The sequence below is a fragment of the Schistocerca gregaria genome, chromosome 1, assembly GCF_023897955.1.
Source record: "Schistocerca gregaria isolate iqSchGreg1 chromosome 1, iqSchGreg1.2, whole genome shotgun sequence".
Lineage (NCBI taxonomy): Eukaryota > Metazoa > Arthropoda > Insecta > Orthoptera > Acrididae > Schistocerca > Schistocerca gregaria.
In genome coordinates this window covers 378,042,271-378,066,227 of record NC_064920.1, presented here as the reverse complement: position 1 = coordinate 378,066,227, position 23,957 = coordinate 378,042,271, and the positions used below count along the sequence as shown (strand labels likewise).

At 38.3% G+C, this 23,957-nt stretch overlaps 1 protein-coding gene across 3 annotated transcripts in view; it reads right to left on the bottom strand.

Annotated features, from left to right (window-relative positions):
- Positions 1 to 23,957, bottom strand: part of LOC126348001 (interaptin-like) — a 238,839-nt gene that overhangs the window by 142,731 nt on the left and 72,151 nt on the right. For all 3 annotated transcript variants that reach the window (XM_050002320.1, XM_050002318.1, XM_050002319.1), the window contains one exon: positions 10,716 to 10,868. In XM_050002320.1, the coding sequence (XP_049858277.1) occupies positions 10,716 to 10,868 (153 nt within the window). The remainder of the gene's footprint in view (positions 1 to 10,715; positions 10,869 to 23,957) is intronic.

The following is a 23,957-nucleotide window of genomic DNA, read 5'->3' as shown; positions in this document are numbered from 1 at the left end:
GGACACACCAGGAACCGCGGTGTTGGCCGTCGAATGGCGCTAGCTGCGCAGCATTTGTGCACCGCCTCCGTCAGTGTCAGCCAGTTTGCCGTGGCATACAGAGCTCCATCGCAGTCTTTAACACTGGTAGCATGTCGCGACAGCGTGGACGTGAACCGTATGTGCAGTTGACGGACTTTGAGCGAGGGCGTATAGTGGGCATGCGGGAGGTCGGGTGGACATACCGCCGAATTGCTCAACACGTGGGGTGTGAGGTCTCCACAGTACATCGATGTTGTCGCCAGTGGTCGGCGGATGGTGCACGTGCCCGTTGACCTGGGACCGAACCGCAGCGACGCACGGATGCACGCCAAGACCGTAGGATCCTACGCAGTGCCGTAGGGGACCGCACCGCCACTTCCCAGCAAATTAGGGACACTGTTGCTCCTGGAGTATCGGTGAGGACCATTCGCAACTGTCTCCATGAAGCTGGGCTACAGTCCCGCACACCGTTAGGCCGTCTTCCGCTCACGCCCCAACATCGTGCAGCCCGCCTCCAGTGGTGTCGCGACAGGCGTGAATGGAGGGACGAATGGAGACGTGTCGTCTTCAGTGATGAGAGTCGCTTCTGCCTTGGTGCCAATAATGGTCGTATGCGTGTTTGGCGCCGTGCAGATGAGCGCCACAATCAGGACTGCATACGACCGAGGCACACAGGGCCAACACCCGGCATCATGGTGTGGGGAGCGATCTCCTACACCTGCCGTACACCTCTGGTGATCGTCGAGGGGACACTGAATAGTGCACGGTACATCCAAACCGTCATCGAACCCATCGTTCTACCATTCCTAGACTGGCAAGGGAACTTGCTGTTCCAACAGGACAATGCACGTCCGCATGTATCCTGTGCCACCCAACGTGCTCTAGAAGGTGTAAGTCAACTACCCTGGCCAGCAAGATCTCCGGATCTGTCCCCCATTGAGCATGTTTGGGACTGGATGAAGCGTCGTCTCAGGTGGTCTGCACGTCCAGCATGAACGCTGGTCCAACTGAGGCGCCAGGTGGAAATGGCATGGCAAGCCGTTCCACAGAACTACATCCAGCATCTCTACAATCGTCACCATGCATTGCTGCGAAAGGTGGATATACACTGTACTAGTGCCGACATTGTGCATGCTCTGTTGCCTTTGTCTATGTGCCTGTGGTTCTGTAAGTGTGATCATGTGATGTATCTAACCCCAGGAATGTGTCAATAAAGTTTCCCCTTCCTGGGACAATGAATTCACGGTGTTCTTATTTCAATTTCCAGGAGTGTAGATTGTAGTTTCCTTAACAAGTAAATGAGGAGTTTTTAAACTATAGAACTTATAGAATAGGAAAATCCAGGACGGTATGTAATAATACTATGAGAAGGATAGTTGCTAGTCACCATATAGCAGAGATACTGAGTTGCAATAGACACAACAAAAATACTGTCAGACAGGGAGCTTTCAGCCAATAAGGCCTTTGTTGAAATTAGGCAACATACACATACAATCTGAGGTCAATGTAACTCAAGCACACATAACCACAGTCTCTGGCAGCTGAAGCCAGACTCTGAGCAGCAGCACGTGATAGAAGATGGAACCGGGTGGTGGGGGCAAGGAGGAGGCTGAATCAGGGAAGGGGAGGGATAGTAAGGTATGGGTAAGAGATGGTAAAGTACTGCTTGTGGGAGCATACAGAGATGAGGTGAAGAACGGGTATGCCATCCAAGTGCAGTCAGCAAGTTACATGGAGGGTGGGGGGTACAGAAAAGGAAAGAAGTAAAAAGACTGTGGGTGCACTGGTGGAATAGAGGGCTGTGCAGTGCTGGAGTAGGGGACAGGGAAGGGGCTACATGGGTAAGGACTATGACTAATGAAGGGTGAGGCCAGGAAGGTTACAGGAACATAGGATATATTGCAGGGAGAGTTCCCATATGTGCTATTCAGAAAAGCTGGTGCTGGTGGGAAGGATCCAGATGACACAGGCTGTGAAGCAGTCATTGAAACAGGGTGGTCCAGCTGTTTCCTGGCAACAGTTTGTCAGTGGAGAATGTAATTCAGTTACTCCAGTCCTAGGTGGTACTGAGTCATGAGGGGAATGCTCCTCTGTGGCAAGACAATGGGACTTTGGGAGACTGTGGGAGACTGTAAAGATAAGGCATGAGAGATCTGTTTTTGTACAAGGTTGGGAGGGTAATTATGGTCTGTGAAGGCCTCAGGAAGACCCTTGATATATTTTGAGAGAGTCTGCTCATCACTTAAGCGCTGATGGCCATGGATGGCTAGGCTGTATGGAAGGGACTTTGATATGGAATGGGTGGAAGTTTTTGAAGTGGAGGTATTGCTGGCAGTTGGTAAGTTTCATATGGACAGAGGTACCAGTGTAGCCATCTTTGAGGTGGCTTGTTGGTTTGAGTAGGTCCACGTGAAGTGAATGGGGGAGAAGGTATTGAGGTTCTGGAGGAATGTGGATAGTGTCTCGTCACCCTCGATCTAGATCACAAAAATATCATCAGTGAATCTCAACCAGATGAGCGGTTTGGGATTCTGGATAATTAGGATGGATTCCTGTAAATGGCTAATGAATAGGTTGGTATAGAATGGTGCCATGTCGGAGCCCATAGCTGTACCCTGGGTTTGTTTGCAGGTAATGCCTTCAAAGGAGAAGTAATTGTGGATGAATATGTAATTAATTGGACATGCCAACTAGGAAGGAGGTTGTTGGTTTGGAATCTGTCAGGCTCTGGGAAAGGTAGTGATCAATAGTGGTAAGGTCATGGGTGTTAGGAATCTAGTGTAAAGGCTGTTGGCATCTGCAGTGTTGAGCAGGGTACCATGTGATAAAGGAAGAGGAACTGTGGAGAGTCACTGGACGAAATGGTTGGTATCCTTTATATAGGAGGTTGGTTGTGAGTAATATGCTGAAGGTGTTGGGGCTATGAGAGCATAGATTCTCTCAGTAGGGGCACAGTAACCAGCCACAATGGAATGGACTGGTTGGTAGGGTTTATGGACTATAGGAGGCAGGTAGAAGGTAGGAGTGTGGGAAGTGATAGAGGTGAGGAAAGACATGAACTCAAGGGATAGGTTCTGGGATGTGCCAAAGGATATGAGGAGGGATTGAAGATCCTGCTGCATTTTTGGAATGGGGCCACTGTGGCGGGGTTTGTAAGGGGATGAATCTGAAATCTGGCTGAGTCCTTCTACCTGGTAATCCTTGCAGTTCAAAACAATGTTGGTGGAGCCTTTGTGAGCAGGCAGGACTACAAGATCAAGATCAGTTTTTAGGTGGTGGATTGTGGTTCTCTCTGTAGATGTAAGATTAGTTTGCATGTTTAGGGATTTGGGAAATGAGGATGAGCAAGGCTGAAGGCTAAGAAATTCTGGAAAGTTAACAGGGGTCATTTGGGAGCAGTGGGGGTGGAAGACAGTTGAATGTAGGAGTGAACTCAGCCAGGCAGGGTTCAACATTGGTCTTTGGTTGAGTGTGAATGGTAAGGTTGGTGATGAAGAATGTTTCTACTATAAGGGACTGGGAGAAGGAGAGAAGATCCTTAACAAGTCCTGCATGATTGAACTTGGGAGTGAGGCAAAAGGTGGGGACTTTGGGAAGGACTGATACTTCTGCTGGGCTAAGGCTTTTGGAGGAAAGGTTTGTGACTGTGTATTGGGCCTGTTTAGTTTCTGGTTTCTGTGTGGTGGTGGGAGCTCGTTTTTGAGGAAGAGGTAAATGTAGTAGATCTGTGAGACAGGGTTTGTCAGCTAAGATGGATCATGGAGGAAGTTTGGAGGTTTTAGATGTGATGGATAGTGGTAGTCCAAGGCAGGAGTAGGAAGTGAACAGGGTGTACAGTTTTTTGAGGTTGTGTTGTGCATGTAGCTCTAGTTCCTCAAGTGCAACAGTTTCAATGTGTGTTATGAGATCCAGGAATTTGGGATTGCACAGCAGGAGAATTTTACAGATGGAAAGAAAGTATTGCAAGGAGGTTTGGACCTGACTGATGTGGTTTTGCAGGGCTATGTTGATGGGGGTTAAGGATTGGCGGAATCTGAACAGATGGAGGTCACTGTGGAAGGAAGGGTGGCAGTCAGCGATGGGTAATATGATGAGAAGGTCATCTGGGGGGGATTTCATCAAACAAGCAACCACACAGGAACAGTATTTGGGACTGTGTTCTGGCTAGGGGTAAGAAAACTTTTCTTTATGGACACAAATGGAAGGAGCAAGGATGCATCATGATGGATAGAAATGTATAAAAATAGGTAAATAATGTAGAATTAAGTCTGAAATAATTCACAAAATACACCCAAACAACTGGGGAAAATCATGAAAAGGATGAAATGGATGAAGTATGGGGAAATAAGATAAAGTTTAAGGGAGTAGGCCAATAGTGAAATGAATAAACCAAATTAAATTGTTGTAAAGAGACAGTGAGTTCAAAGATAAAATAAATAAAAAAATTGTAATGTGGTTTGCAGATCTGTGGGTAGATAAGTGTGTAGAATGGGGACGGCAGATATAACTAAATTAGGTGAAGTCAGTAGGTACAAACTGGAACAGAGAGAAGAAGGAATGGGGGTGGGAGGTGTTGGCATGTTCACTTCGCATAGGAAAGATATGGGAAGAACAAGTGAAAACACGAAAAAGTGATGCAGGAAAGTGATCTGTTTGAAGGTTTATAATTAATGATATTGGTGGGAGTAATGTGTGATATGAGATGCTGCACCAACAATCAGCGTGGTCTTGTAGCCATTTGTAGTGTGTGGCTGATTTGGTTGATACAGTGTGCCTCATAATCAGAGTGTGCAGCACAGTTTTTGAGGCAGTAAGCACTGAGCATAGTAATGCATTAGAAAATAGTAACAAAGAAAAACATCATTGGATTACAAGATGAAAGAAAAGCCGTCAGGCAAAATCAAACAGTGAAAAACCCAGGATGGAATGTAATAATATTATGAAAAGAATAGTTGCTGCTCACCATATTACAGATATACTGAGTCACAGATAGAGTGTCAGAAAGGGAGCTTTCAGCCAAAAAAGCCTTCATTGAAATTAGACACCATACACATGCACGCACACACATAAACGCAACTCATGCATAGGTGACAACAGACTCTGGCAGCTGAAGCCAGACTGTGAGCAGCAATGCTTGATGGGAGAGGCAACCAAGTACTGGGGTTAAGGTGGAGGCTGAAGCAAGAAAGGAGAGGGATAGTAGTATAGGTGTAGGGATGGTAAAGTGCTGTTTGTGAGAGCATACAGAGACGACATGGAGAAAGGGGATGGTAGCCAGATGCAGTCAGGAGGTTAGATGGATGGTGGAGGGGAAGGAGATAGCAAAAAGGAGAGAAATAAAAATATTGTGGGTGCACTGCTGGATTAGAGGGCTGTGTAGTGCTGGAATGGCAACAGGACAGTGACTAGATGGGTAAGGACAATGACTAACAAAGCTTGAGACCAGGATGGTTACGGGAATATAGGATATACTGCAGGGAGAGTTCTCATATATGCTACTCAGAAAAGGTGGTGTTGGTAGGAAGGATACAGGTGGCACAGGCTGTGAAGCAGTCACTGAAACAAAGTGGTCCAGCTGTTTCTTGGCAGCAGTTTATCAGTGGCCATTCATGTGGACAGATGGCTTGTTGCTTGTCATGGCTACGTACAATGAAGCACAGTGATTGCAGCCCAGCTTGTAGATAACATAACTGGTTTCACGCGTAGCAGTGCCTTTGATGTGAGAGGTGATGTTTCTAACCAGACTGGAGTAGGTAGTGGTGAGAGGATTTATGGGACAGATCTTGCATCTAAGTCTATTACACGGATATGAGCCATGAGGCACAGAGTTGGGAGCAAGGCCTGTGTAGGGATCTACAAGGACATTGTGTAGGTCCAGTGGGTGGCATAATACGATTATGGGAGGTGTGGGAAGGATAGTAGGTAGGACATTTCTCATTTCAGGGCACAATGACAGATAGTTGAAACCCTGGGCTACCTGTGAATCAGAGTCTCCACTATATGGTGAGTAGCAACTATCCTTTCCATAATACTGTTATACATGTTTGTTTAGATCTCATGGTTTTGTTGCTTTTTTTATTTATACTTAATTATTTAGCATTTCTTGTATGTTAACTTTTAGAAAGAAAAAATCGAACATAAATATAATGACGATTTTGTTGATTTATTCATTCCATTTAACTGCAACTGAGTCACATTGATTACTGACTCACACTAACAACTCAATAACAGCTGCTCTATCAACTAATTTGATCTAACTGCTAACTATCTACTTTGGCTTGACACTAGTCCTTATATACAAAAGTGGCAAGTCATGGCACTTACAGTATTATTATGATTAATATGTTACATAATTTTAAAATGAGAAAAAATGCTTGTCCAAAAATATTTATGTCTGACAGTACACATAGCAAAAAATATAAATGTTTTTGACACAGACATTTTCATAAAATACAAAATCTTCCAAATTTTGCAGTATGATTATTTTAACAATAAAAGTTACAATATGAAAGTTTTCTATTAAAATAAATTAATATTTTACTTGCGTACAATAATGGTAACTCCAGTCCTGAATCTTCATTATTTTATACAAAGTACTCTGTTCCAACTTGTATTGAAGACTACTGATAAAATCTTGCACACTTCATGAAGAAACAATTTTATCATTTAACAAGTTTGCAATCAGTTATTATCAGTTGATGTCTGTTTATTATTCTTCATAATGTTATAGTATGTTATTCAATGAAAATTATAACATGGTTATACATATATTTTGATGTAGTGAAATCTCCTATGGGTCGAGAAGTATACTAAAAATACATTGTGTACTACTATTGGTTAATCTTGGTCTGTGAAGTTTTCTATTTAGTAACATTAAACATGTAAATATTTCTGTTTGTTTTAGTTGCCCCTTGTACTTTGGTAGTAATACTATACAGGGTGAAGACAAAACGCCACACTTAAGAGGCTGGAATGCAATTGCTCTACCAGATTCAAGACAAAAGTTTATCTAGCAAAATCAGATGAGGTACATTTTGGAAACACATACACAAAAAGGAGGATCAGGCAGCACTGTCACATTGTACAGTGCATTGGAGTGAAAAGAGGAATGTTTATCACTCCACACTACCATTCCAGCCAGTGAGTAGACTGCTGGAACATCAAACCCACATCCACCATGGAGTTATGATTCGAATCCTCATCATGGTCATTCTTTTTACTTTTTAGATATTCATTCCCTAGTTCTCATTATTTATAAGCAGGCCATCATTTTGTCACATGACAATAGCCTATCAAATGACAATAGGACACAGTAACCTGCATACATGTGTCTGCTAACTGCGCAGTGTGGGATGGTTCTCTTTCTATATTTCTTCATTGTTTGTCCTCAGTGTCGACATACTGGCTGAAAATAAAAGGGGGTGGAAGTGCAGTACTGTCTACTGTAAATGATGTAGCCAACAGATGCACTGTAGCGTTTCACAGTCCTTTACTTTCACTGTTCATAACCCCCCAATAATACACAGTTATATGGTCAGTGGACTGTTGTTTAACTTTTGATAGGCCTCATTAATAGGCTGCAGGCAAACATCCACATACTGCTACAATAGTTTCCTGTTGAGCCTAACCACATAGTTCACATTTCTTGAAGAATGAAAAGGCACGTATGGAAAAAGACACAGTCATTGTTTTAACACATGGACTAACTGTGTTAAACTTATTTTACAGACGCGTTGTTGTTGATCTCACCAACACAATTTTCTTGTCTGAAAATTGGCCATGGACTGACTGTCTCAGGACCAAAAATCAGGCCCTTATATGTTCTCACAATAACAGGTACTGAAACTAAACATAATTTGAAGTTAAATTGACAGAAATTACAATTAAAACTTAACTCGATTAGTTAAGTGAATACATAAAAAAATTGGTTCTTTTTAATAGTTTCTTCTATTAGAAGGGTTAGGCTGAATTATACCTTTAAATTGTAAAATTAACAAATATCATACGCAAACAATACTTTTGACAAAACTGAAAATTACTTTGGAATTAATTAAGGGCTGGACTTGCTAACATGTTTTGAATAGAGCCAAATAGAACCTTTAAGAATACTATTAATAAGTTCCTCCAAATGTTTATATTAGTATAGAATTTATATTTCTTTATATGTCAACAATAGAATTTAAGTTACAAAACAACCACTGATTTCACACTATAAGGAAAGTATTAACTAGGAATATTCAAAATAAAGTAGGAAAACAATTACATATATAAAACTAAACACAGAGTTAAGTCTGGTGTTATATTCTTTAAAACTGAGGGCCAATCTTTCTCTTTTATGAAAATGTAGATTATAATCAACTATGTTAATGGTAATCAGTTAAAATTCAAAAAACGACTTTAACGAGGTAGGACGGCAAAACAAGAGGGAAAGAAAAATATCCCAGTTTCCTTTGTCACAGGTGCACAACCAAACTGGTCCTGTCAAGTTCATGTAAGGCTTCTTCCCAATGGAGTACACTAATGATGAATATGTTGATATGCTTTTGGTGCTGGGTGCATCTGATAACCAAGCTGCTACTACTGCTCATGCATATGCTGTATGATACACATGAGGGTGCCATCCCAATAAGAAACGTTTTTCTTTACCTGGAGCAGTGCCTTTGGGAAACCAGTAATCTTCATCCACAAGTAATGGAAAGATGTTGCCCAAGGACTAGACTTACAAAGGATGCAATTCTTCAAACAATCCACCACTTACCTTGGCAAAGTACCCATGATATCGCAAGGAACTTACAGATATGTCAAAGACTGATCGTTAAAGTGTTGTACAATGAAAAACTATATCCATATCATTACACATTAACTTGACAACAGTAACTGGAAGTCCATATTTGATGAGTATAGTTTTGTAATTGGCTTTTGCACTAATGGAAGATAATGAACATTTTGTAAATAATGAGTTATGGACTGACAAATCTATCCGTTATTGGTAGGAACACAATCTACATGTCACCTGTAAATATGACTTTCAGGCATGCTGTGGCATAAACCTGTGAGCCGGAATTGTGGGAGGAGTGTTTTTGGGCGCTTACCTATTGCCAGACAAATTGAATGTAACCCTTTATTATATGTATCTTTGTAATTCTTTGCCTGATGCATTAAAGAACATTCCATTTGTTGTTAGAGAAGAGCTATGGTTTCCATGATGGTAAATGACAGTGATGGAATGAATGTATGTCTAACTATTTAAATCTATATAAATGAAGTGTTTCCAGGGAAATGGATTGGTTGTGATCGGCCAATGTTTGGTTTCCATGTTGTTCGTAACATGTGTTAAGAGAAAAATCTTTGTTCTTTTGTGCAGTTGGTTGTAGGAGTAGAAAGTTAGGATGAAGATTGAGTTATGTGTGTTTTATTAATTTGTATTGTGAACTGAAATGACCGGAAACATATGTATAATTCTGCAGAAAGTGTACAGAGTCACATTGTTATTGAGGTAGTAACCCGATCATTTTCTAGACAATTACAGAAAGATAAACCACAGAAAGGAAGAGAAGAGTGAGCCATCAACATAAAATAAAGAAGACTATTTCTACAATTAATGGCACCAGTTATTAAAAATCAACTGTCAGCGTTGTGAAAATGTGACCAGCCGCTCAAATTACTAACTTACTCCAAACACTACTAGGTTTAACACTGGGCAACAAGAGAGTGGGGATGGTCAGACTGTTCCCCAGGTATTAATCCACTAGATTTTTATTTGTGGGGACACTTAAAGGAACAAGTTCATACCACTCCACCCATGGATGCCGCTTGGGCAATGGTGGATGCAAATGTGTTGCATATGATCCAATGAAGTATGAGCCAGCATGTGGCAAAGTGTTAGCAATAACAGAAAGAAACACTCAAGATCCCCCAGTGTGAAGGTGTAAATTGGTTAAAATTTGATGCTTTAACTGTAAAACAATGTTTTGGCATGGAAATGACTTGAATACCAGCAAGTATGTATATCTTTCCCTCACTCCCTTTGCCTCACTCCACTGAGCTAATGGCTGATGATACCTGTTTTTGGCTTCAGTGCACACAGTTGCAGTATAGCCAGAGCCTTATCTTTTAAATCACATTCCTATTAAACCTACTAGTGGGACTAGGTTTCACTAACACACTTTTATCTTGAATTGGGATGAGAGACTGCATACTGACCACCAAGTAGGGCATTTTTTTTCCTTCAACTTGTATATCATACATAGATATTCATACAACTGATCCAAAATAAATATGTAATAATACAAAGGTATCTTGAAGCCTTCATCTGTCTTTGCCTTCTAACCTGAGGTGTCAAAACCAAGTTATAATTATAACTTGAATGATACAGTGTACAGATTATGACAGACAAGTAAACACAATATTTTTACATTAGAATAATCAATTGCTAGAAAATCACAATTTACACTTTGTTCTATGACAATACAGATTTCATTACAAAATCAGCCTGTAAACATAAATAGTTTTCAAAAGCCAATTTTCTGGAAATTTTTAGGAATTTGAGATAACAAAAATGGATTTCACTGCTTTACAATTTCTATACATTATTTTATGGTTGATGTACAAGGTCTTAAAATTTCCCTTTTTTTCAGTTATAGCTTTGCACCATGGCACTGCTATAAAATTTTCTTCTACATAAGTTTACTTACCTGTGAGTCATAGTGACAAGGTTTTCATTGTGAAGAGCATCCCTTGCCTCTTTCAGTTTTATCAAATATTGATTTGAGAGCTGAATAAATCTTCCCACTCGCTGCTCCTCCTGTTCTAGGCTCTGAATTTCTTTTAGAAGTTCCTCAGCAGCTCTAAAGAAGAAAAAATAAATTTTAGTGAAGGTTTACAAACCTGGATGCAAATATGCATGCGAAAGTCCAAAGAGCAGCAATCAATAGAATTGACATGTGACTATATGCATCTGTCAGTACTGTATATGGAAAACTACATCTTGAAAGTTTCTACTTTTCCTGTTAATTATTTTTATGTATGACCTGGCAATAGGCAGCCCCAAAACTGCAAAATCAGTTATCAGTTTATCCGGATATCCTGTTGGTGAAAGATCTGTGCTTGTCAGGGGTGGAAGTTTTGCCATTAGTCCTCTGTTGAACACAGAGATCAGAAAAACCTGTTAATTCATTTGTGCTACCACCAAGACTTCATGCGTTGTCAAAGGTCCATAAAAAAGATGTTCCTCCAAGGCCTAATGTGAGTGCCATTGGTTCACCCATCTATTCAACTGCCAAGTTCTTGACAACATTATTATGACATTATGTGGGCTGATTGGATTCATATATGAAGAATTCAGCAAATTTTACCAGTGGTCCAGCTGGAGGACATATAAGTTAATTTTGATGTGGTATCTCTGTTTACTTTGGTTCCGCTCAATGAGGTGTCACAAACCTTGAATCTATTTTTTCCTCCTGATACTGCAGTATTGTTTAAACAGTGCTCTACAGTCACATATTTCAAATGGAGCAATGAGTTCTATGAACACATGGCTGGCATGGCTATGGGGAGTCCCTTAAGCCCAATTATAGTGAATTTCATTGCGGAAAAATTCTAGGTGCCGGTACCGGAAACTGCCGACAAGTGACCAAATATTTGGTTCTGCTATGTGGATAATTCATTAGTTTTCTGGAGGCATGGCAGAGAGGAACTAGGTCGTTTTCACAAGCATCATATCAGGAACAACCTGAAGATTCAGTTTGCCATGGAGAAAGAGGCCAGTGGAAGATTAAATTTTCTTCATGTGCCACTTTTCAAGAAAGAAAATGATAGCTTAGGCTATATAATTTACCAAATATGTGCGTGAGTGCGCGCGCGCGCACACACACACACACACACACACACACACACACACACACACACACACACACACACAGTTACCTACACCGGTATTTGAACCACCACTCACAACAAAATCAAGGCATCATAAAAACATAGGCAGATAGAGCAGGGAACATCTGTGAAGTAGAGCAGCTTGACAACAAATTAAAAAACCTCTCCAATGTGTTGCTAAAGAATGGTTATTCATACACTGAGGGAAGAGGGACATTAATACCACTGTGCAAGAAGCGCCTATGAAACTGAAAGTTTCCCTGCTTTTCATTAACAACTTTACTGACCACAAAGGAAAAAAAATCTTCAAAGAACAGATCACCATAGTAACCTACAAACTCACTTGGAAGGTACGGAATTACCTAAAATGGTCCAAGGATGCTCACAAACAGCTGAAAAATCAAGAATATATAGGTTTCCATGTATTTGTGAGGAGGTATTCATGGATACTGCAAAAAGAATATTCAAGAAATGACTAGAAGAGCACAAGTGCAACTGTAGAGGAGGAGACTGACAGATCATCTTGTGACATACACCTCCTTATTGCTTCTTTGATGGCCCTCAGTATTGACGTAGTGTGCTGTTATACTGGCTGAAAAATGGGAGGGGGAAGTGGAAGTTCAACACTGACAGCTGTAAATGATGTAGCTAACAGATTCATAGTTGCATTTCATAGTTCTTTACTTTCACTGTTCACAATCCTGCAATATTACACAGTTATATGGCCAGTTAACTATTGGTTAACTTTTAATAAGCCATATTAATAGTTTTGCAGGCAAACATCTGCATACTGCTACAATAGTTTTCCTTTGAACATCTAAGAGCAGTAAAAACATAGTCAGACTGTTGTTGCAGAATATATTCAACAGACACTGTCATTGTTTTAACACACAGCCTGATTGTGTTACACTTATTTTATGGTTAAATTGATGCATTGTTGTTTATCTAACCAACACAGTTTCCTCATCTGAAAATTGGCCAAGGACTGACCATCTCAGGACTAAAAATCAGGCCTTTACATATTAACACAATAACAGGTACTGAAATCATACACTGTTTGCTGTTTGAGTTACTGAAATTACAATCAAAACATAACTCATTCAGTTAACTGAATATTTCGAGAAATTCCTTCTTTTTAACAGTTTCTTCTACTACAAGAGTCGAGCTGAATTATTTGTTTAATTGATGAAATTAACAGATATAGTTACACAAACAATACATTTAGGATTAATGAAGGGATAGCTTTGCTAACATGTTTTCGAAAAGAGCCAAATAGATGCTTTAAGAATACTAGTAATACTTCTTCCAAATGTTTATTATTATTACAGAATTTATATTTGTTTATAAGTCAACAATAGAATCTAAATCACAAAACAATTACTGATTTCACCCTATAACAAAAGATATTAACTAGGAATAGTCGAAATAAATTATGAAATTGAGTACATACATAAAACTAAATGCAGGTTATACTCATGTACATTAATGGTAATTATGCAAAAATGAAAATAAAAAGAATTTTAAGGAGGCAGATGGCACAACAAGAGAGGAAGTAAAGAGATTATCATGTAACAGCCTCCCCCAAGATCATTATGAATTGTCCGATACCGCCTTTTTTATATGCATCCGTGTATTTATTGTACGATTCAGTGCTTTCTAGGGCATTTTATGTATATTTTTTATAGGTGTTGTTCAGTTCAATTTGCCCAAAAATGTATTCTTCTTTGTAAATGCATATAGAATATTCTGATATGATGTACATTCTCATGATTGTTAATAGATTGTTGTCGTTAACCAAAACATATACATATGCCAAATTAAATATCAGATTATGAAATTGAAGTAATAAATGTTTAGCAACAAGAGGCTGTGGATATGTTAGCATAAATAAGTAACACCTCTAATTACCATAACTGCAATTTGTAAATTCACTAACACAAAAACCTCATTATGATTCAAATGAAAATAACAATAATTATCCAGTGATGCGATTTCATTTGTTGTTCATTTTTATGTGATTTATTGTAATTAATGTTGCTAGTAAATTATGTAGATATTTAACTATTGTGAGTTACACCACCCAAATTTACAAAATTCTATTTGAGAAAACGTGTGCATTTAATTTATGTAATTTGGCAAAGCACGATGTGTATACTTTGAACAAATGTTAGCAATAAAATCCATAGTCAGTAATTACAAAATAAAAGTAAAATCAAAATAATTGTTGAAATCAGATTGTGAATTAATTTTCACACATAAAACCAAGATGATGACAAAAATATTACGTTATTTGACATTATATTTTATAACCTGTACAAATGTAACAGCAGTTAGTGTAGAATAAATTGTTTTTAATTGTAAGTTACATTTTGTAATAAATTAACAATGGCAGTGATTGTTAAAATTGTATTTAAAGCGACGCAATGAGGCTGCACAGGGCAATCAATCAAATTTTGTTTAGTTCAGAAGTCAGTGCAGTTCAGTTCAGTTCAGCTCAGTTTCATCAGTTGTTTTGCACTTCTGTCAGTTCTGTCAGTCAGATGATGTAAATAAATAAATTGTAAAGCTTGAAATTTTGAGATGTTCTTATTATTTACAGCATCCACAATATCGATGAACCACAGGCCAAGGCAAGTTAAGTAGTAACATTTAAAGCTCATTACATGATCCCAATTTGCTTTGCCACATTTCCCCCTCATTTGATTGACAAGACAGATATTGCAAGTAGGTAACTGGGCCATTCAATGACCACAAGTGACCCCAAAAAATGGGTTGAAGAACTACACACAAAAAAATATTACATAAGAAATCTAATCAAAAATAGTGTACATATGTTTTTCAAATTTCTACTCATGTGAACTGGCTATATGAAAATCCCCATACAAAATATTTACATACAGTGTATTGTACAATATCACAAAATATCCACAAGTTATACTTTTAATAGAAATTAGGCAACTTCATCATATGTGATGTCCTTTTTGGAGAAACCAAGATTACATTCTAAGATCCATATCACTTGATACAAGTCCAGTCTTGCTTCAAATAATGAATGACCATGGGTTGCAAAAAGTTAAATTACACTGCACATTGCAGTTCATTTTCAGACAGAAAATTTCGCTTTTTCAATGTTTAGTATTATGCACAATCACTTTCATTTTTTTAATGAGTTTTAAGACACTTTCTCACCAAGTTGTCAACACCTTTAACAGGTCGAAGTGGCAGATGGTACGGAAATGCACTGCTATCAGTTCAATTGGAGGAGGGTCTCCTCTGCCACAGTACATGAAAAAAAAATCTGGCAAAATACTTTACTTTAGTACACTTACTTTTACTTCTAACTAAGTCTAAGAAAGAAACATGTTTAACACTAATGGCAAATGATAGTAATTACATTATAGATAGATACATTACATAGTTCACATAACATTACAATAATTAGCACTAAAATTGACTGTAGTACGAAAGATGTGGATGAGTAAAAATTTAGAATCAAGTACACATTACCCTACAAAACATTACTTTAAGTCATAACTGTCTGAAACTGGTTAAACTTGAAATATTTGGGTTTCTTTTCCATTCGCAAAATAGCAAAAACTCAAGATGTGCAGTAGCATAGATTTACTGATAATTACGTTATGAAAAAAAAGTCCATGATTACATAACTTAATTACTGCTAAAATGAAAATTAAAAGCATGGAAGTTGTACCAAATCTTAGCCACACTTGTCTACATATAATGCAACTGCAGACTGTCAAATGTCAAATATGACATAAACCTACAGTATAGCATTACCTTCTAGGAGGGATTTAGAAACTGACTTTGTGTTAACCTAATGCACAGAGGGTATTGAACCTGAATTTTGTACTATGGCAATTAGTAGAAACCAGAAAGGCTTTAATTTTGTAAGAGAAGAAAGCAATAACATTCCCTTAAATGAAACAATAAATGGTCACCAGCCTAATTAGGGCTAATAAGGTGAAAACCTTATTCTCAGTGGATACATGTATATATATTCTTTCAAAGGGACTTTAAAGTAGGATGAAGCAAACAGCTTGGTGGAATGACACAGTCAAGGCAGCCTGTAAAAGGAAAAAGAAGGCATATCAAAAATGGCTACATACTAGAACTCAGGTAGACAGAGAAAGTTATGTTGAGGAAAGAAACAAAGCCAAACAGATAATTGCAGCATCCAAGAAGAAATCTTGGGAAGACTTTGGAAACAGGTTGGAGACTATGGGTTAAGCTGCTGGAAAACCATTCTGGAGTGTAATTAGCAGTCTTCGAAAGGGAGGTAAGAAGGAAATGACAAGTATTTTGAACAGGTCAGGAAAACTGCTGGGGAATCCTGTGGATGCCTTGGGCAAATGGAGGGAATATTTTGAAGAGTTGCTCAATGTAGGTGAAAATACGATCAGCAATGTTTCAGATTTCGAGGCAGAATGGGATAGGAATGAGGATGGAAATAAAATCACATTTGAGGAAGTGGAGAAAATGGTCAATAGACTGCAGTGCAATAAAGTAGCTGGGGTGGATGAAATTAAGTCAGAACTCATCAAATACAGTAGAACGTCAGGTCTTAAATGGCTACATGGGATAATTGAAATGGCCTGGGAGTCAGGACAGGTTCCATCAGACTGGACAAAAGCAGTAATCACACCAATCTTTAAACATGGAAATAGAAAAGATTGTAACAACTACAGAGGTATCACTTTAATCAGCGTTGTGGGTATAATCTTCTCAGGTATTGTTGAAAGGAAAGTGCGAGTATTAGTTGAGGACCAATTGGATGAAAATCAGTGTGGGTTTAGGCCTCTTAGAGGTTGTCAGGACCAGATCTTTAGCTTACGGCAAATAATGGAGAAGTGTTATGAGTGGAACAGGGAACGGTATCTATGCTTTATATATCTAGAAAAGGCATATGACCGGGTTCCTAGGAGAAAGTTATTGTCTGTTCTACGAGATTATGGAATAGGATGCAAACTTTTGCAAGCAATTAAAGGTCTTTACATAGATAGTCAGGCAGCAGTTAGAGTTGACGGTAAATTGAGTTCATGGTTCAGAGTAGTTTCAGGGGTAAGACAAGGCTGCAACCTGTCTCCACTGTTGCTCATATTATTTATGGATCATATGTTGAAAACAATAGACTGGCTGGGTGAGATCAAGATATGTGAACACAAAATAAGCAGTCTTGCCTATGCGGATGACTTAGTTGTGATGGCAGATTCGATTGAAAGTTTGCAAAGTAATATTTCAGAGCTAGATCAGAAATGTAAGGACTATGGTATGAAGATTAGCATCTCCAAAACGGAAGTAATGTCAGTGGGAAAGAAATATAAACGGATTGAGTGCCAAATAGGAGGAACAAAGTTAGAACAGGTGGAGAGTTTTAAGGACTTAGGATGCATATTCTCACAGGATGGCAACATAGTGAAAGAACTGGAAGCGAGGTGTAGCAAAGCTAATGCAGTGAGCACTCAGCTACGATCTACTCTCTTCTGCAAGAAGGAAGTCAGTACCAAGACTAAGTTATCTGTGCACCGTTCATCTTTTGACCAACTTTGTTGTATGGGAGCGAAAGCTGGGTGGATTCAGGTTACCTTATCAATAAGGTTGAGGTTATGGGTATGAAAGTAGGTAGGATGATTGCAGATGGGAACAATGGCAGGAGGGTGTCCACAATGAGGAAATCAAAGAAAAACTGGGAATGAACTCTATAGATGTAGCAGTCAGGATGAACAGGCTTAGATGGTGGGGTCATGTTACACACATGTGAGAAGCAAGGTTACCCAAGAGACTCATGGTTCAGCAGTAGAGGGTAGGAGGAGTCGGGGCAGACCAAGGGGAAGGTATCTGGATTCGGTTAAGAATGATTTTGAAGTAATAGGTTTAACATCAGAAGGGGCACCAATGTTAGCACTGAATAGAGGAACATGAAGGAATTTAATAAGGGAGCTATGCTCCAGACTGAATGCTGAAAGGCATAATCAGTCTTAAATGATGATGATGATGATGATGATGAGGGACTTTAATAAATACTTTCTTGGTAAAGTGCAATGGACACACACACAACCACCAGCTGAACTGCACAGTGGGTAGCAGTAGTTATCAGTTGTGCAGATAATCAGTTGCAGCAATGTAAATATTAATAACAGTTATTACCTCAACCTTCAACTAAGTGGCACTAGACAAGAGTTTAAATTGAAACAACACATACACAGCACAAATGCAATAAAATAACACTACACTATCACATTTCATATTCATTTCAGTGTAGTAATGTTTCAGATTTCAGTAGTAAAAACCGAATTGAAATTAACCTTTTCCTACTAGCAAATATTAAAGTGGAGGCCCTTCCTTTATAAGCAACTATGCACACATTTCAGAAACAATTTGCATCACATAAATGCTGAATTACAACCCCAGTTAAGGTTATTTAGCCCTCAATGCTTTATAACAATTTACACTAGATATATTCTTATTTAGCTTCAGAAATAAATCCAAGATAAAGTAATGTTTCAAATAGGTTTAGCACTATGTGCCTTTTTCATAACTTGAGAAGCAAGTGATTTTAATTATCAACATCTATACCCTTTAGCACTAAACTTTGGCACATTCAAAGTAATAGCAATTCAAAGCAAAATAAAACTTTTTAAAAAGTTTAAAAATAATGTGTCTCTCTCATTATCTGTGAAACAAATGGATTAACTAGCAAGTTTTATATACTTTAAATCTGAAACTTAGGCACAATAGAAACAAATTTGCATTTCTTCATACTCAGTCTTCAGCACTTTCAGGATTGGACCCTGCATGATATCATGAAGAGGACACAACACAAATTTTGCAACACTTGAATTATTATTGCAAAAGCACACTGGTTCATACTGGCAAACATATATGTTTTCAAAAGTAGGTGAAGCAGTGGCGCAATAGAGGTGGCCAGCATGTGGTGGCTATCAGGTCTCCTTGAGGCAGTTTTAAACTCTATTTAATTCTTCTTGTCAATATATTCATCATCTTTAGAGCCTTTCCAAATGCGAAAGCATCATTTTACAGTCATAACCACATCCAAGGCCATTCCACCATAGATTTGGTTTCAGAATGCTTCACTTGGTACCTGCTATGTTGAGTATGTGACTGCTGGTCACTTACTGCCTAACATGCTCTCTATCTTGCAACCCAAATTGACAACCACTTCCACATTTTCTCACATACCAAGTCCCTTCTGTAGCAGAAGGGGTCCCCCACAACTTTTCTATTTCACAATGCAAGATCCCTAAGTATGAACCAGTTTTCTACATACAATTTTGTTTTTACAAACAGACATATTTTATACTTCCATTATTTAAACACGCCATTAAATATTTACAAAGTATAAATCATAAATTTCCACTTCCCTCAAACAATTCAAAGACCTTAACTTGTACAGAATAAACACTTCATAATAAAATTACACTGTACCAATTACACACAATCGATAATGCAGTTACACACTCAACTCTGAGCACTACTCTCATTCAACCAGAAAATTAAATGCTCACAAAACACTACCAAATAGTAAACCTGTCACAATATTCAAGTCAGCCTAGCACTACACTTACCAGTTAATCAGAAAATTTACTTTTTTTTGTTCCATTATTACCGCTTTCCTTAGAACACAAATAGAAGTCTTCACATAATCTATACATCCAATGACGCAGCATTATATGACTTGTACCTCACAAAAATTTTGCTCTTTCTGTTAAGCTCTCATTCCCAGCTTCTGTGTCATGAATTGCACAATATACACAGTACTCAATGTTACCTGGTTCAAAATTCAGGTTCTCAATACAGTTACACCACATTTGTTTGTATACACTCATCTTTTGAATTAACAGGGTGTATATGCGGACTAGGAAAAAAAAAAATTTCAGGATTTTTCCCGGATCTCCTTGTTAAGTGGCAGTATACTTTCCCTCGGAACTGTAAAACTTATCCTTTGAGGGGATATGGTTTTATACAGGAGTGTAGAATTTCCCAGCACTTTAGAAAACGAAACTCAAGGGGAAGAAACACGTTTTGGAAAGATCTTTGATGTGCACCAACATGTACGCTGCGTATTTTCGTATTCTGAAAGTATAAATTCTAATTCCACCAACAGGAAAAGTTAATGGTTTAAATTAATATACATAGTGTTGATACAAGGAAAGCAAAGCTTTTGCATATAATATTTGTCTCGAAGATTAATAAGCTACAACAGAAGCTAATGTTTCACATATAATGTTGATCTGTTTAGCGCATGTTACACTTTAAATTACATCACACAAATAAGCCAGTATAATTTTTGATACCAACATAAATTTCTGATCTTCTGGGCTTGAAATTCTTCTAAATGGCTCATCATCAAAGAGTTGATTTTTAAAAGAGAGAAAAAGGTCTGTGATTTAAGAAATTTATCGTACACTCTCGCACATAGTTCATCTTGCATGAAAGGAAATTTACTTTGAAAATAATGCTTTTTGGACAACAATTTGCAATATTTTCCTGAGACCTGTTAGAAATAGATTCATTTCAGCAGTTGCCAGATAGCGCCAGATAAGTGGTGTCACTACGCTTGTGCAGCTACGGTGACATACGAAGCCCGAAAGTTCGTACGTGTAAAACATTAAAATATCTTACATTATGTCATAAAAGAAACAAGACATCATCAGAGGATACTCCAAGAGCACTGGAATTTCGTGAACCATATTAAAGTGCATAGTTCACCTTACAGCGCACATTCATATGTCCAGATTCCCAATGATGTGGGCCTCGACCTGATATGAAGTTTTCAATGTGGTTTGCAGGATGTAAATTTTCTTGGAGTACCAGCACTGTATTATCTCATGTTTGGTTCTTTATTATGGCATAATGCCATACTTGCTAGAAGATGAAAATGTGCACTTGAAATGCAGCGAACAGTTGAAACTAGCCAATAGTGAAGAATTAAACACTTTGTTTCAAATAAATTGACCGCCTCAGCAGGAAAGCTTAACAAAAGCCAAATTTCTTTAGCAAACTGACAAAAAATAACTTTTTTGTTCTGCAAGGTGATTAATGCTTGACTGTCAGAAAGGTGGAAATAATATAAAATTTGAAACTAGGAACGTATTTTAGCCTTCCGTAATTATGTGAATGTATTTTAATTTACTTGACAGCTCCCAGCCACAGAAATCCACCTTGTTTTCATTTGACATGAGAGCAGTAAACAAAGAGGTAACACAAAAAATCATTAAAGGTAAACACGGGTCCCGTGTGGAGACTGCGGAAAAAAAAAGGACTTTTCAAAAATAAGTTCATTTTGTAGCACACATCTTTCTAAAGGTTCTGATACATAAAACATACATCATCGAGGAAATGGAAGACACGTCACTTGGTCTTAAGTGTGCAGTGCAGTGCCACGCCACTTCAAACAACATTTTTATACCGCATGTCACCTTATTTCGCTATGTGGAACTCAAACATGTATATTTTGTAATGGATGCCATCAAACTATTTCAGGACAGTGGAAATTAAAATGTCTTGTAGTGCCTCTCCTGTTCCCAATTGGCTGGTTTGACGTCCTGACCCTCAGTTTTCAATTTAAAAAAAAAAAAAAAAAAAAAAAAATACTGGATAGGATTATTTGCAACCAGGAGAACAAGAACTCTTCAGAAAATCTGGACTCTTTATTGCCTATTAGCTAATAACTTGCCCTTCTGTGTGACAAAATTAAATATAGGATACCTAAAACCAGTAAAGACAAGAAGCAGGCAAGATAGTACACATTTCTTCCATCCTTAGGTCCTAGCGATTTTTGTCTCTAATCTTGCTACAGCTTTACATGGTGTGCTTTCCTTTCTGTGAAAGAACTATTACCTTATCAAAGTTCGTCAAACATTTTGCTACATGAAAAACAGAAATGTTGTTGTCTAATTCTGAAAAAGCTGTTAAAACAAATAGTACCCAAGACTGGTGTGGTTTCTCGATCTGATTATGTCTGTTCTGTCACTGTGTGCTGGATAAAACAAAATAGGCCTTTCTAATATTGCAGCAACTGTAACACACAGCAAATAAGTGAGACTGTTTTGGCAATGATGATCATTTTTATAATACAACAGAATATAATTCACGAAGTACCAATATGAATACCTATTAGGCCTACTACAAGCAAAAAGCTTATGTTAGGAAATAGTTTCACATTTCATTTATACGCTCCAGTTTCTCATGCTTGAGACCGAAAAGTAGAAGAATGAAATTTTGGAATTGTTATAGTCTTCCATAATTTGTGTGATGTCCCCGTTTCTTCTCTTTCCTCATTCTAACAGTCTTGTCATCACTAATTCTGTAACTATTCCTACCACTGTTTAGTTGTTGTGGTCTTCAGTCCTGAGACTGGTTTGATGCAGCTCTCCATGCTACTCTATCTTGTGCAAGCTTCTTCATTTCCCAGAACCCACTGCAACCCACATCCTTCTGAATCTGCTTAGTGTAGTCATCTCTTGGTCTCCCTCTATGATTTTTACCCTCCACGCTACCCTCCAATACTAAATTGGTGATCCTTTGATGCCTCAGAACATGTCCTACCAACCGATCCCTTCTTCTGGTCAAATTGTGCCACAAACTTCTCTTCTCCCCAATCCTATTCAATACTTCCTCATTAGTTATGTGATCTACTAGTTTAGTTATTCAGTGATTATTCTGCAGTTAGGCGTTATTATGTGTTCGTACAATGCATTTTCCAGGCTACTCCCAGAATGGAACTTAGGTGACTGTTAGCTGGGGACTACAACTGGCCCTGTCTAGTGTAGTGATCTGGCCAAAAATTTTCTGTCAAAATTTCACTTTGTTGGATACACCGAGAAGACAATACATAATTTTTCTTACCTGTTATTCCTGTTAGTCATTTATTTCCACTCTGGTAATCCAAGTCTATGGATTTTGCTAGTAATTTTAATGACACTGAACATTCGCACACCAAATCAATAGCAAAAACAAGCAGCAATTGGCATTCACCAGTTTGGCTTCATTCAGCTCAGCTTGTATAGCCCATCCCATTTTTTCTGCAGGAAAGTTTATTTCTACATGTAAAAGGGATTCCCCTGGCACAGACATCATGTACACTATGCAAGCATTTAAAAACCAACTAATCAACTTATAATTCATTCAGAAATCAACTTAGAGTGTGTTCAAAAACCAGCAGGGAACATTTCAAAATCATATGAATAATCAATAGACTAATATGCGCTGGATTCTAGGTGCTTTATGAAACAAGGTTCTTTTCCTCAAGAATATGAATTTGCTCACTTTCCTGAAATTGCCGCCCATTTCAGATACACTGGTTTGCCACCACCCCCACTAGATCTGGGCCTGTTGCGCATGCGTGAATCTGGCGGCTTGGGCATGCCAGTAAAATTTTTCTGGGTACCATGTGGCTGGTTGCTGCTACTGCTGCTTACACAGCCAACAGACACATTTGTGTAGCCAGAAGTGAGAGAAGGTATTACTCATATGCTACTCAACTGTGCGTGTGCATGAGCCCACTTGTTACTGATTAAATGAGTCTAATGTAAACAGTTATGACGTCACGCTCATCAGAGAGCAATTTGTTGTTATGAAGCATTGCATGGTCTTCCGAAAGCCTTTGACACATTTTGCTGTTCGCAGACGCTTGTGCGAGCACTGTGTTATTATATATGGTGCATTTCCTTTGCAATTTAAGTTTTATTTTCGTTTTCTTTCTCTCATTCATGTTTTAATGCTGCAGTATAATTCTGCAGTTGTGGGATACACTAATATCCTTTGTTAGACTATTGGTTCTTACCAGTCAAAATTATAAAAAATTAACTGAAAACTAAAACAATGAAAAATTCCCTGAATTCTAAAAAATTCCCGTGTTTTTCCTGGTTTTTTCCTGGATGAAAAAATTCCCAGGTTTTTCCCAGATCTCCTGGTTGTCCCTGGTTGTATACACTCTGATTAATCATGTCTGTCAGCTCCACTGTTTTACTTGCATTTCTTACCTCGTTAGCTAGTGAAGGGCATTTTCAAAAAAAAATCAC